The 12746-nt window shown below is 44.9% G+C and overlaps 1 protein-coding gene across 3 annotated transcripts in view; it reads left to right on the plus strand.

The window, feature by feature from the left end:
• ADCY8 (adenylate cyclase 8) overlaps positions 1-12746 on the plus strand; it is a 226686-nt gene that overhangs the window by 69653 nt on the left and 144287 nt on the right. For all 3 annotated transcript variants that reach the window (XM_019974064.2, XM_019974066.2, XM_019974065.2), the window contains exon 4: positions 12547-12658. In XM_019974064.2, the coding sequence (XP_019829623.1) occupies positions 12547-12658 (112 nt within the window). The remainder of the gene's footprint in view (positions 1-12546; positions 12659-12746) is intronic.

A 12746-nucleotide genomic window follows, 5' to 3' on the forward strand; every position in this document is an offset into this window, starting at 1 on the left:
ACTGTAGCCCACCAGGCTCCTCTGTTCATAGGATTCTCTAGGCAAGAATACTGGAGTGGGTAGCCTTTCTCTTCTCCAGGGGATCTTCCCTACCAAGGGATCGAACTTGGGTCTCCCACATTGCAGGTGGATTCTTTACCATCTATGCCACCAGGGAAATCCCATAATGTCTTTAAAACAATACAAAAAAGGATTACAGCTTATTTTTGTTTTGCAAATATATTTTTGGCTACCCACTCATCCATCCATCCATCCACCCAACCATCTATTATTGCTTCACCCATCCATCCATCCATCAGTGCCTCCTCTGTGCCAGATGATATAGTATGTAGTGAAAATCAGAGGGGCGGGGTTGGGGGCTCCTTAATGAGGCAGTGAAAAAGTGAAAGTGATTGTAACTCAGTCGTGTCCGACTCTTTGCATGAGTCGAACTGTAGCCCATGAACTACATGAACCCCGGACTGTAGCCCACCAGGCTTCTCTGTCCATGAAATTCTCCAGGCAAGAATACTGGAGTGCCCTCCCAAAGGAATGGTAGCCATTCCCTTCTCCAAGGATCTTCCCAACCCACAGATGGAAGCAGTATCTATTGTATCACAGGTGGATTTTTTACTGTCTGAGCCACCAGGGAAGCCCTTTAATGAGGCAGACCAGTTTAGAATTCCAGTTCTCACTCTTCCTTGTGTATGACTGTGGGCAATTTACATACCTGTATCTCAGGATCTTCCTCTATAAACTGGGCATTTTAACAGCCACCTTATAGTGGTTTATACAGATTATGTCAGTGAAGATATATACAAAGCGAAGGATGGGTATAAGCGTATCATAGAGCATTAAGCATATTGTAGATTGTTTCAGACATTTTAATGGTTGCAAGCAAAAAAAAATCCAACCCTGTTAAAGTCCACGAGCTGAAAAATTTGTAAAACAGCATCACTTGTAAATGTGGAGCAGTATTTGTTGGTTTTAAGATCTTATTTTTTATAACTCAAAATAAGCAAAAAATAGTTTCTCTTTTCCTTGGTTCATACAAAGTTTACTTATGGACATATTTATGAAAATTTTGTATAGGATATTTAATATCTTAGTAATATTTTACAATTTAAAATTCTTAAACATTTATTAGTAATTGGTTTTCTAAGTCATTATAGCAAATGAATGAAAGATAAATCAAGTCAATTTTTATTCTCTGAATTGAAATAAATGAAAACTGATGCTTTTTTTAAAAAAAAAATAAAGAATCCAACCCTGGCTGTTGTAAAAGAAATGTAGTGAAAGGCCACGTGGTGGCTCCCAGAGTCACTGCGGAAGGATGGAGAGGCAGGCTCAGGAAATGGGCCAGAATGAAGTTGAAAGCACAGCCAACGTCACAGCAGGGCACCGGGCCAGTAAGGACACTGGCTGCTTCCTCTGTTCCTGAAGAATCCATTCCCTGTGCTACCAGCCCTGTCCCAGACTCCACCCCTGCACACAGCATTCCTCCTGCAGCCCCAGAGTCTGGATTTGGCTGCCTCTGACCACCTCCTGACCCTGCCTCTTTGCATCTCAAGTTAAGCAAGCCTGAGGCACGCGTATGTGTCCAATTGGCTGAGCCCCAGTCATTCCCCACGAGTAACAAAGAAGCAAACAATCTAACTTTTCAGCTTGTCCAGTAAAATTGTGTCTCCCTCCCAGCAAATATCATAGGGTGGGAATTTCCCAAGCACTGGGGGAAATCTATAGGTTGACCAGCTCTAAAAATCACTGGTGTACCCTCTTAGTTCCTTTCCTCCTGACTTCGGTAGAACCAAAGAACAACTTTTCCTTCTTACCAGCATCCCTGGGTGTTTTTCTGGTGCGCCAGGGCTCGTGTGAAAGTAAGTCTGGCAGAAAGCTTGATTCTACCACCACCCTTTAGAGGGTGTTTAAATATGGGTCATTGAGATTCTCAGCCAAGAATTGAGATACACTGGTTTAGAAGCTTGAGTTTGCAAAGAGTCCCTTGTTAAACAGCATCTCTAAAAAAAGATACAATCCAGATCAAGGAACTGGTCCCACAGTCAATGGGAACCCATCAATACCAGTTGCAGAACAGGCTCAGGGCAGTACCAATAACTATAATCCAGTATGAGGTTCTATTATTAAAATAAGCAAAGGATGCTGCTGCTGCTGCCGCTAAGTCGCTTCAGTCGTGTCCGACTCTGCGACCCCATAGACAGCAGCTCACCAGGCTGCCCTGTCCCTGGGATTCTCCAGGCAAGAACACTGGAGTGGGTTGCCATTTCCTTCTCCAATGCATGAAAGTGAAAAGTGAAAGTGAAGTCGCTCAGTCGTGTCCAACTCCCAGCAACCCCATGGACTGCAGCCTTCCAGGCTCCTCCATCCATGGGATTTTCCAGGCAAGAGCTAAGAGACCATAAAAAGAAGGCCTGGAGTGGGGATGGAGGTGGGTAGAGAAACATTCCTAGATAAGATGATTCTTATTTGCTTCTTTGAAGTTGAGTCAGCCAAATGAAAAAAAACAAGGAAAGGAATCCTGGACAGAGGAATCAGCACAAGTAAAGGCAGAACAATGAGATATAAATATGAAAAATACAAAACATATAATAAATATTTGATATATATGACATTAAGTATGTATTGACATAGCATAACGATTTATGTATAAGCATACATGCGTATGTGCTCAGTCACTTTAGTTGTGTCCGACTCTCTGTGACCCCATGGAGTGTAACTTGCCAGGCTTCTCTGTCCATGGGATTCTTCAGGCAAGAATACTGATGTGGGTTGCCATGACCTCGTTCAAGGGAACATCCCAACCCAGGGATCAAACCCATGTCTCTTGTATCTCCTGCATTGGCAGGCAAGTTCTTTAGCGCTAGCGCCATCTGGGAAGCCCAAGTATAAGTATCAGATCAGTCGCTCAGTCGTGTCCGACTCTTTGCGACCCCATGAATCGCAGCATGCCAGGCCTCCCTGTCCATCACCAACTCCCGGAGTTCACCCAGATTCACGTCCATCGAGTCAGTGATGCCATCCAGCCATCTCATCCTCTCTCGTCCCCTTCTCCTTCTGCCCTCAATCCCTCCCAGCATCAGAGTCTTTGCCAATGAGTCAACTCTTCACATGAGGTGGCCAAAGTACTGGGGTTTCAGCTTTAGCATCATTCCTTCCAAAGAAATCCTAGGGCTGATCTCCTTCAGAATGGACTGGTTGGAACTCCTTGCAGTCCAAGAGACTCTCAAGAGTCTTCTCCAACACCACAGTTTAAAAGCATCAATTCTTCAGTGCTCAGCCTTCTTCACAGTCCAACTCTCACATCCACACATGACCACAGGAAAAACCATAGCCTTGACTAGATGAACCTTAGTTGGCAAAGTAATGTCTCTGCTTTTGAATATGCTATCTAGGTTGGTCATAACTTTCCTTCCAAGGAGTAAGCATCTTTTAATTTCATGGCTGCGGTCACCATCTGCAGTGATTTTGGAGCCCAAAAAAATAAAGTCTGACACTGTTTCCACTGTTTCCCCATCTATTTCCCATGAAGTGGTGGGACCGGATGCCATGATCTTCGTTTTCTGAATGTTGAGCTTTAAGCCCACTTTTTCACTCTCCTCTTTGACTTTCATCAAGAGGCTTTTTAGTTCCTCTTCACTTTCTGCCATAAGGGTGGTGTCATCTGCATATCTGAGGTTATTGATATTTCTCCTGGCAATCTTGATTCCAGCTTGTGTTTCTTCCAGTCCAGCATTTCTCATTATGTATAAGTATAATGATATGTAATTTAATGAAGTATAACTGTAATGAAATATGGCGTATTATAAAATAGGTATATGACAAATTACAAAAGTTCCTGTCACCATGGAGAAAGAGGAGAGAAAGAAATTACCCTAAAAATATATAGAAGTAAATATTTATAAGTAAAAATATAAAGAAGTCTACATGCCCATATCAACATACTTGGGAGCTTTAAGTTCAATAAGTAACACGTTTGGGGTTCCTTCTGCATTAATCAATTTCCAGGACTTCCCTTAGTGGAGGACAACTAAAGTTACTTCTGCTCTCTGCACCTCGCCCATTTATTTTCAGCCATTGAACTGAGCTTTTGTGCTCCAGATTCCTTTCCAGAACTTGGAGCCACACTAAATTAAGATTGAGTTTGCTGCCCTACATTCTCCAGCAGCCTGAGCTCGTGGTGAAGGAGCCGTTTCTAATGGGAGAAGAATGTGCAAAGATCCTGGCAGCTGGAGGCGCCCCTCCCTGCTGTTCATAGAGGCATTGATGGTCAGATGCCCACAGCCCCGCAGGTCCTGGGAAGATGCTCTCAATGTGGGGCAGTGAAGCCTCTCCTGCCCACAACAAGGCTACTGAAAACTAAAATAGGACCGGAGATTCAAAAATAAAAAAGCAGAGGAGGACAGCCTTACCCCGGCTCCCAGACCACACCCAGTGCAGGCAGGTGGCATTTTTGAAAGGTAGTTCTCATTCTGTCCCTCTCTTCCAGGCAACCCACCTGGATCATTCTTTCTTCTCAGTTGCTTTTATGTCGTTTTTATGTTGTGACCTTTCCCTAAAAATAGTCTGCTCTAAATGTCCAGCTCAGTTATATTTCATACAGCTCATTGCATCCTGTCCTGATAAGGAGTGGTAAGAGGAGCCATGCTTGGGGACATGAGTGTCCCAGGGTGGACTGCATCGAGCAGCTCCGGGTTTGCATGCATCCCAGAGCACTTCCTATGAGGCACATCTCTGGTATCATTTTGTCTTTCTGTACCTCCGTTTCCCTAATTCAAAAGCCTAGCTGCTTGAAATGGACAAAACATTTGGACTGTCAAGTTGATTTCAGCTATAAACATCTGAGACTTCACCAGCTTTGTTCTGGAGCTCCACCTGGCTACTCGGCTTTTTATGGCAAACCATTTGGGCTTCCAGTCCCATCTGTCCAGTTCTATTTCTCTTCCCTTACTCCCCATATATTTAAGACTCTTCTTGTGCTAGTTAGGGTAATGCTCTAACAAATAACCTCTCATTTTCAGTGATATAAATTCAATATAATTTGTCCACACAGTTTCCTCCTGGCTTATATACCCTGGTCAGTGGGTGATTCAGGGATAAAGGCCCCTACATTTCATATGGGTGTCAATGTTCTCACCACTCTGTTCTTGGAAAGAAAAGGCATACCTGCCTTTATAACACTCGGCCCAGAAATGGCACGTATCAGTCTGCTCAGATTCCATCGAGGGGACCTGATTAATGACCCCACCCTGATACAAGAGGGCCGGAGCCCTGCTAGTGGCCTTTGCTAGTGACCGGGAGGTGTGGATTTGGTGGACAGTTAGCTTTTTGCCCGAGCTCCCTAGCTCCCTTCCTCTTGCAACCCGACCCCATAGCATGTACATTTGCACGTATGCTCACATAACTCAGTCCACTCAATTTCTTGATTGGCTGCTTCTTCCCAGCCAGGCTTGTCAAAGTGGGCAATCATCACTTTGAAGCTGAATCCAGCCTCTGTACTCAGACACTGAATTAATTCTTGGAGACAGAATTTTGGGTGAAGTAGAAAAGAACTGCTTTATTGCTTTGTCAAGCCGTGGGCCACAGTGGGCTACTGCCCTCAAAACAGTGTGTGCTGACCTGGAGGGGGCAGTGAGGAGTCTTATAGCTCAAAGAGGGTGTGATCAGCTGATGGATACTCTTCTGATCCACTGGTAGGGAGGTAAGTGGATGTGAGCATCATCAACCTTCTGGTTTCAACCAGTCTGGGGTCTCCATGCTTGTGGGCAGCATACTGTTAACTTCTACATGGAGGGGCTTCAGTATAGGGAAACAGCTCAAAGATATTGTTGTGTGTATCCCCTGAGGGGGAACCAGGACCCTGCCCCAAGGCTGCACCACTGTTTCTTAACTGCTCCTCCCTGGTCTTTGCATCCCATCCCTTCCCTAATTAGTAATTGTTTGAGCCTGCCCTTTGGAACTCAGGGAAAGTCACTGAGGCTGAATGGACCCTATTTTGTGTAATCAAGAAATGGGGGGCACAGAAAGGCTTTTGTGCCCAGGAGCCCCACAGGGACCTGCTTGGTTTCAGCATAAACAAAATGCAATTGAGTGGAGCTAGAAATCTTGGCTTTGAAGGTGTGTTTGAGTGGCCCTCTCTCCAATTCCCAAAAATTTTCACAAGGAGTTACATACCCTGCAAGGAGATCCAACCAGTCCATTCTGAAGGAGATCAGCCCTGGGATTTCTTTGGAAGGAATGATGCTAAAGCTGAAACTCCAGTACTTTGGCCACCTCATGCGAAGAGTTGACTCACTGGAAAAGACTCTGATGCTGGGAGGGATTGGGGGCAGGAGGAGAAGGGGACAACAGAGGATGAGATGGCTGGATGGCATCACTGACTCAATGGGCGTGAGTCTCAGTGAACTCCGGGAGTTGGTGATGGACAGGGAGGCCTGGCGTGCTGCGATTCATGGGGTCGCAGAGTCGGACATGACTGAGCGACTGAACTGAACTGAACACTGTTATTTACAAGTGATTTAAATGATATTTATAAGTGGAGTAACCTTGAAGAGAAGCTTGCATGATCTCTGCTTTATTATCAAGAAAATGGAAGCTCAAAGAGGTTAAATAACCTTCCCAAAAACACAGGTTAGGAAGAAAAGTCTACACACGGCTCATGTTCCTAATGAGTCTAGCGAATTCTGCTAAGCATCCTTGAGGACAGTATTTGCAGGGTGACTAATTTTTTTCAGCCAAATGAACAACTTATGTAAGCAAATTAGATCTGACAATTAATATGGCCTCTTCAGTATATTCACCTTGGAAGGTTACAAGCCTGTATTTAAAGTCAAAAGATCTGATCTTGAGCCCAGCACCTGGGGGTAGCAGAATGAACAATAAAGTGAGAACCAGGGCATTGGTTTCTTCTTATCTTTTATTCGACAAACTTATTGCATAACTAAGCATGCACAAAAATCACCTGGGGCTCTTGTTAAATTTTTGTTCGATTCTGACTCAGAGGGTCTGGGGTGGGGCCTGAGATTCTGCATTTCTAAGCAGGTGCCAGGGGATGCCAGTGGTGGCTATGACCACTCTGAGGAAGGAAGATTTAATTCTGAAGATTTCTGTTGTTTCAGTTCAGGGAATATTTCATGAGGCCCACCACGTGCTAAGGTTTGGGATACAGAGGTGACGCTCTTCCTGTTCTTTACCTATGGATGGAGCACACCCAGCACACATGATTAGATTAGTGCCCTGACAGAGGAGACCACAGGCTAGGCAAAGAGCGAGAGTGTGGTGACCAGCTATGCTGGGGGAAATCTCCATCAAAGGTGAATCTTAGCATATGAATGGGGTCTTGAAGGACAACTAGGATTTTATTTTATTTTTCCAAAGATTGTTTTTTAAGGTGGACCATTTTGAAAAGGGTTTTATTTATTGGTTTATGGCTGCACTGGGTCTTCACTGCTGCTCAGGCTTTTCTCTAGTTGTGGCGAGCAGGGGTTACTCTTAGTTGGGGTGCCTGGGCTTCTCATTGTGGTGGCTTCTCTTGTTGCAGAGCTCGGGCTCTAGGGCTCTCAGGTTTCAGTAGTTGCGGCGCATGAGCTCAATAGTTGTTGCTCCCAGGCTCCAGAGCACAGGCTCAGCAGTTGCAGTACCTGGGCTTAGTTGCTCTGCAGCACGTGGGATCTTCCTGGATCAGGGATCAGACCCATGCGTCCTCCACTGGCAGGTGGATTCTTTACCACTGAGCCACCAGGGAAGTCCAGGATTCTATTTTATTAATTTTTTATTGGAGTTTGGTTGCTTTACAATGTCATGTTAGTTTCTGCTGTACAGCAGAGCAAATCATCTGTACATATACATTTGAAGTGAAGTGAAGTCGCTCAGTCGTGCCCGACTCTTTGCGACCCCAGGGATAGTAGCCTGCACCAAGCTCCTCCGTCCATGGGATTTTCAAGGCAAGAAGTACTGGAGTGGGGTGCCATTTCCTTCTCCAGGGAATCTTCCCAACCCAGGGATTGAACCCAGGTCTCTCACATTGTAGACAGACGCTTTACCGGCTGAGACACCAGGGAAGTCCATATATACGTTTAGCCCCTCTTTTTTGGATTTCCTTCTAGGTCACCACAGAGTGTTGAATAAAGTTCCCTGTACTATACATAGGTTCTCATGAGTTATCTATTTTGTATCATATGAGCTTCCCTCACAGCTGAGTTGGTAAAGAATCCACCTGCAATGCAGGAGACCCTGGTTCAATTCTTGGGTCAGAAGGATCCTCTGGAGGAGGGGTAGGCTACCCACTCCAGTATCCTTGGGCTTCCCTGGTGGCTCAGTTGGTAAAGAATCTGCCTGCAGTGCAGGAGACCTGGGTTCGATCCCTGGGTTGGGAAGATCCCTTGGAAAAGAGAAAGGCTACCGACTCCAGTATTCTGGCCTGGAGAATTCCATGGACTACAGTCCATGGGGTCGCAAAGAGTCAGACACGATTGAGCGACTTTCACTTTCATCAATAGTTTATGTATGTCAATTCCAATCTCCCATTTCATCCCACTCCCATTTCCGCCCTTGGTGTCCATACGTTTGTTCTCTATGACTATGTCTCTATTTCTGCTTTGCAGATAGGTTCATTGGTACCCTTTTCTAGATCTCATATACATGCATCAATACAGGATATTTGTTTTTCTCCTTCTGCCTTACTCCACTCTGTATGACAGTCTCTAGGTCTCTGCAAATGGCACAGCTTCATCCCTCTTTATGGCTGAGTTATACTCCCTTGTTATATGTGCCACATCCTCTTTATCCACTCCTCTGTTGATGGACAATTAGGTTGTTTCCAGGTCTTGGCTGTTGTAGACAGTGCTACAGTGAACACTGGGGTGCAGACAAGTAGGATTTTAGTAGTTAGTAAAAGGAAAGAAAGCTATGCCAGGGAGCAGGCACGCCCTGTACAGACACAGGTGCATAAAGCAACGTGTGTTCAGAAGACCACACACAAAAATGATGCTGTTGAAACAGCATGTCTGAAACCTTTATGCCCTTTGTTCTTAAAGATTCTATTTCTTCTTTCAGTAGGCTCCTTGTTCCATAAGGGTTGTGATTGTACTTTCTGCTCTCCATTGTATCTCCAGGATCTGACACATAGTAGGCATTTAATTTATTAGCTGTTAAATGAATGAATGAACCATTCCTTCCATAGACAGATATTAGTAGTTTGGGGCAAATAGGTCCATAAAGTGAGCAGTTCTACTAGACGGTCTCTGGACCCTTCCACTTCCCATGTGTGTGAGGATGATGGCTTATTTCAAAGGTAGCATACTATAGTTGTAGAGTATAGACTCCCTGGCTGTCTAGTAGTTAAGAGTCTGTGCTTCTAATACAGGGGATGTGGGTTTGATCCCTGACTGGGGACCCACGTGATACGTGGCACGGCCAAAAGATTTTTTAAAAAGAGTAAAGTTTCCAGAGCTAGGTTGTCTGGTTCAAACCCCAGCTTTTCATGTGTGTTGCCAAGTTACTCAGGCTTCAGCTTCCTTATCTGTAAAATGGAGATGATCATCCTAGATCCTCCCTCATAGGTTGTTATGAGGAATGAATGAGTTCCTACATGTAGAACTCCTAGAACAGTATCAAGTCCACAGTCTATACTCTCTGAGTATTGCTGCTACTGTTGTTTCAGGCTTTTGCCCACAGCTAGGAATCCTTTTAACTTCGGGTGATAAATAATCCAGTTAACAGTCAGATTTTCCTCTATTTCGCTGCTTGTCTCTCTCTCCTCCATTCAACCATTCAGTTATAGTGCACTTTTGTACAACAGTGATGCCAAGAGCTGACACATTTATGGGGCACTAACTATGCCAGACACTGCGCTAAACACTCACTACCTACCAGTGAAGTAGGTGCTGAAATGATCTCCAGTAGACAAAGGCTTGGAGAAGTCCATAGTATTCATAAGTGGTTGAGCTGGGATTTGAACCCCCGTCTGTCTAGACACAAATCCTATGCGTGTAACCAGATGCTATACCACCAGAAAACTGTAGAGGACTGTAGCAGTGTGGTGACTCTTCCAGAGGAAGCCTCACACAGGAACAACCTAAAGGTATCGTTCCCATGCTTAAAACCCTTCACTCGCTTTCCATCATGGTCAGGAAAAAGTCTGTATTCATCAACCTGGCTCATCCAGCCCTTCTATATTATCCCCCTGTTCTCTCCTCTGAGCTTGTCTCTCTCTCTCCCTTCCTCCCTCCTTCTCTCTCTCTTTCTCTCCCCTCTCCCTCTCCTCTTCCCACCTTCCTTGCTCAAAACTACCCTTTGACAAGCTGTCTTTGAATTCTTGCAGAACCCTGGTACGTTTGCTCGTTCTCCAACCAGACCCTAGTATGTGCTGATCTCTTGCACCCATTCTTTTATTCACTTTACCATCAAGTTCTCTAGAGCAGCAGTCCCCAGCCTTTTTGGCACCAAGGACCAGTTTCCTGGAAGACAGTTTTTCCACAGACCAGGGCGTGCACGGGGGATGGTTTTGAATGATTCAAGTGCATTCCATTTATTGTGCACTTTATTTCTATTATTATTACATCGGCTCCACCGCACATCCCCAGGCCTCAGATCCCAGAGGCTGGGGACCCTGCCCTCGATCATTCAAGACTCCACCTGGACTTTGCTTCGCTAGGAAACTCCTGATCCTCCAGTGGCTGGTCAAGCCCCTCCATGAGTCTTTCCATTACAGCAGTCATTGCCTGTGATGTTTTTGTTTTTCTCTTTGACTGCCCAACTCCATTCCCCATCCTCTGAGGATCTTGAGGACAGGTCCTGGGCATTCTTTATCATTTAATACAATTTTCTAGCACAGTGTGTAGCGGGTCACATAAATATTTGCTTAAATAAGGCATTAATTAATTAATTAAAGCAATAGCTTTTAAATTGACATCTAAAGACGACTTCCTTGCTGGTTCAGTGGTTAAGACTCTGAGCTCCCAATGAGGGGGGCCGAGGTTTGATCCCTGGTCAGGGAACGAGACCCCCCATGCCACAACTAAAGACCCTGCATACTGCAACAAAGATCGAAGATGCCATCTGCACAACTAAGATCCAGTACAGCTGAATAAATAAATAAAATGAAATAAATCTTTTTAAACATTGAGATCTAAGGATTCCTAATGAGTCCCTGAGTGGGCTTCTGGGAAAGTAAAAATCCCTTGAAATCAAGTGCAAAATTTTGAATACTTGCACATTTTTTAGGAGCTAAAATCCATAATTTCTATCAGATTCTTAAAGGAGTCTGTAATGGAGACAACTTTAAGAGCCACTGAATGCCAGGGATGACCAACGTAAGTCCATGCACATTCCACGGGGCCTTCGGGCCGATTCAGCTATTTCATTAAAACTAAGTCACACTGGTGGTGAAACTCACCATTATTTTATGCAACACTAAGAAAACTAACCAAAAAGTGTGACACACTGCAAAGATGCGGTCAGTTTCAGATTTGGTAAAAACACGAGAATCAAGAAAATATGGTGCCCTCTCTGATGTTCATTCTTCCTCTCAGAGGTACCCCTGAGGCTGAATTGATCCCTGAGACCCTGTGTTAGGTGGGCGGAGTAGTTCCTCACCGTGCAGTTCAGCCTCAAGGGCAATCCCAACTCTGCCATGGGCTACCAGTGAATGTTGGGCAAAAGTTCCTGATCTTCACATTGGGATGAACACTGCCTTCCCCACGGGCTAACCAGGTGGCTTGACTAAGACAGCACTCATACAGTGCCTTGCTTTGATAAGGCTTTCAAGGACTACCCCTTCCCTTCCACCAAGAATATGCATAGGATAAGACCTCAGCTAACTGAAATTCTTAGTAAATATGCATTTCAGAGAAGTCATTATTATTCTGCCCAAGGTCTCCCAGGCTTGCTACTTATTTCCACAATTTTTAAAAAACATTGTAACTCTATATGCCTGCAATTTGGGATAGAGCATATGTCATTGGACTAGAGATAACATGGTTTTGCATACTTTTGTCCCTGTGTCCATTACGCTCTGTGTTCATGACATCTGCATTTGCAAGGATAATTCATAAGGCTTCATTTTGTTTTCCACAATACATTGATCTATTCTGGGGCTTCTCTCATAGCTCAGTTGATAAAGAATCCACCTGCAATGCAGGAGACCAGGGTTCAATCTCTGGGTTGGGAAGATCCCCTGGAGAAGGGAAAGGCTACCCACTCCAGTATTCTGGCCTGGAGAATTCCAGGGGGTTGCAAAGAGTTAGACACAAGTGAGTGACTTTCACTTCACTACTGAAAACTTCCCCTTTTGGGTTGTTCGCGTTACCAGCACTCCACAGTCCTGCACAGGAAGAAGGGCTTTCCCTTGCCATCTTGTCCTTCCTGAACCCCTGGGTGGACTGTCCACTGAAATGTTTGGTAAACACTGAGGTATACCTCGAGACTCCCCTGGCAAGGAGAGCTACCATCTCAGGCCACCGTTGGTTTGTTTGAATGGGGATGTTTCTCCCAAGATGGATTCAAGTATTAATGTACTCTCTTCCCCCTCCCCATCCCTTCCCTGTTGTCTAGTATTCTTTTTGCAGATGTTAAAGGATTTACCAACCTCTCCACGACCTTGTCTGCTCAGGAGCTGGTCAGGATGCTCAACGAGCTCTTTGCCAGATTTGATCGACTGGCCCATGTGAGTTGAATTTAATTCCCTCCTCATCTTCGCAGGAGTGACGGACTGCATGCAGAATTAGGGGAAAAGGGGACTCAGTCACCGTTCT

This window comes from Bos indicus, chromosome 14, assembly GCF_029378745.1.
Source record: "Bos indicus isolate NIAB-ARS_2022 breed Sahiwal x Tharparkar chromosome 14, NIAB-ARS_B.indTharparkar_mat_pri_1.0, whole genome shotgun sequence".
NCBI lineage: Eukaryota > Metazoa > Chordata > Mammalia > Artiodactyla > Bovidae > Bos > Bos indicus.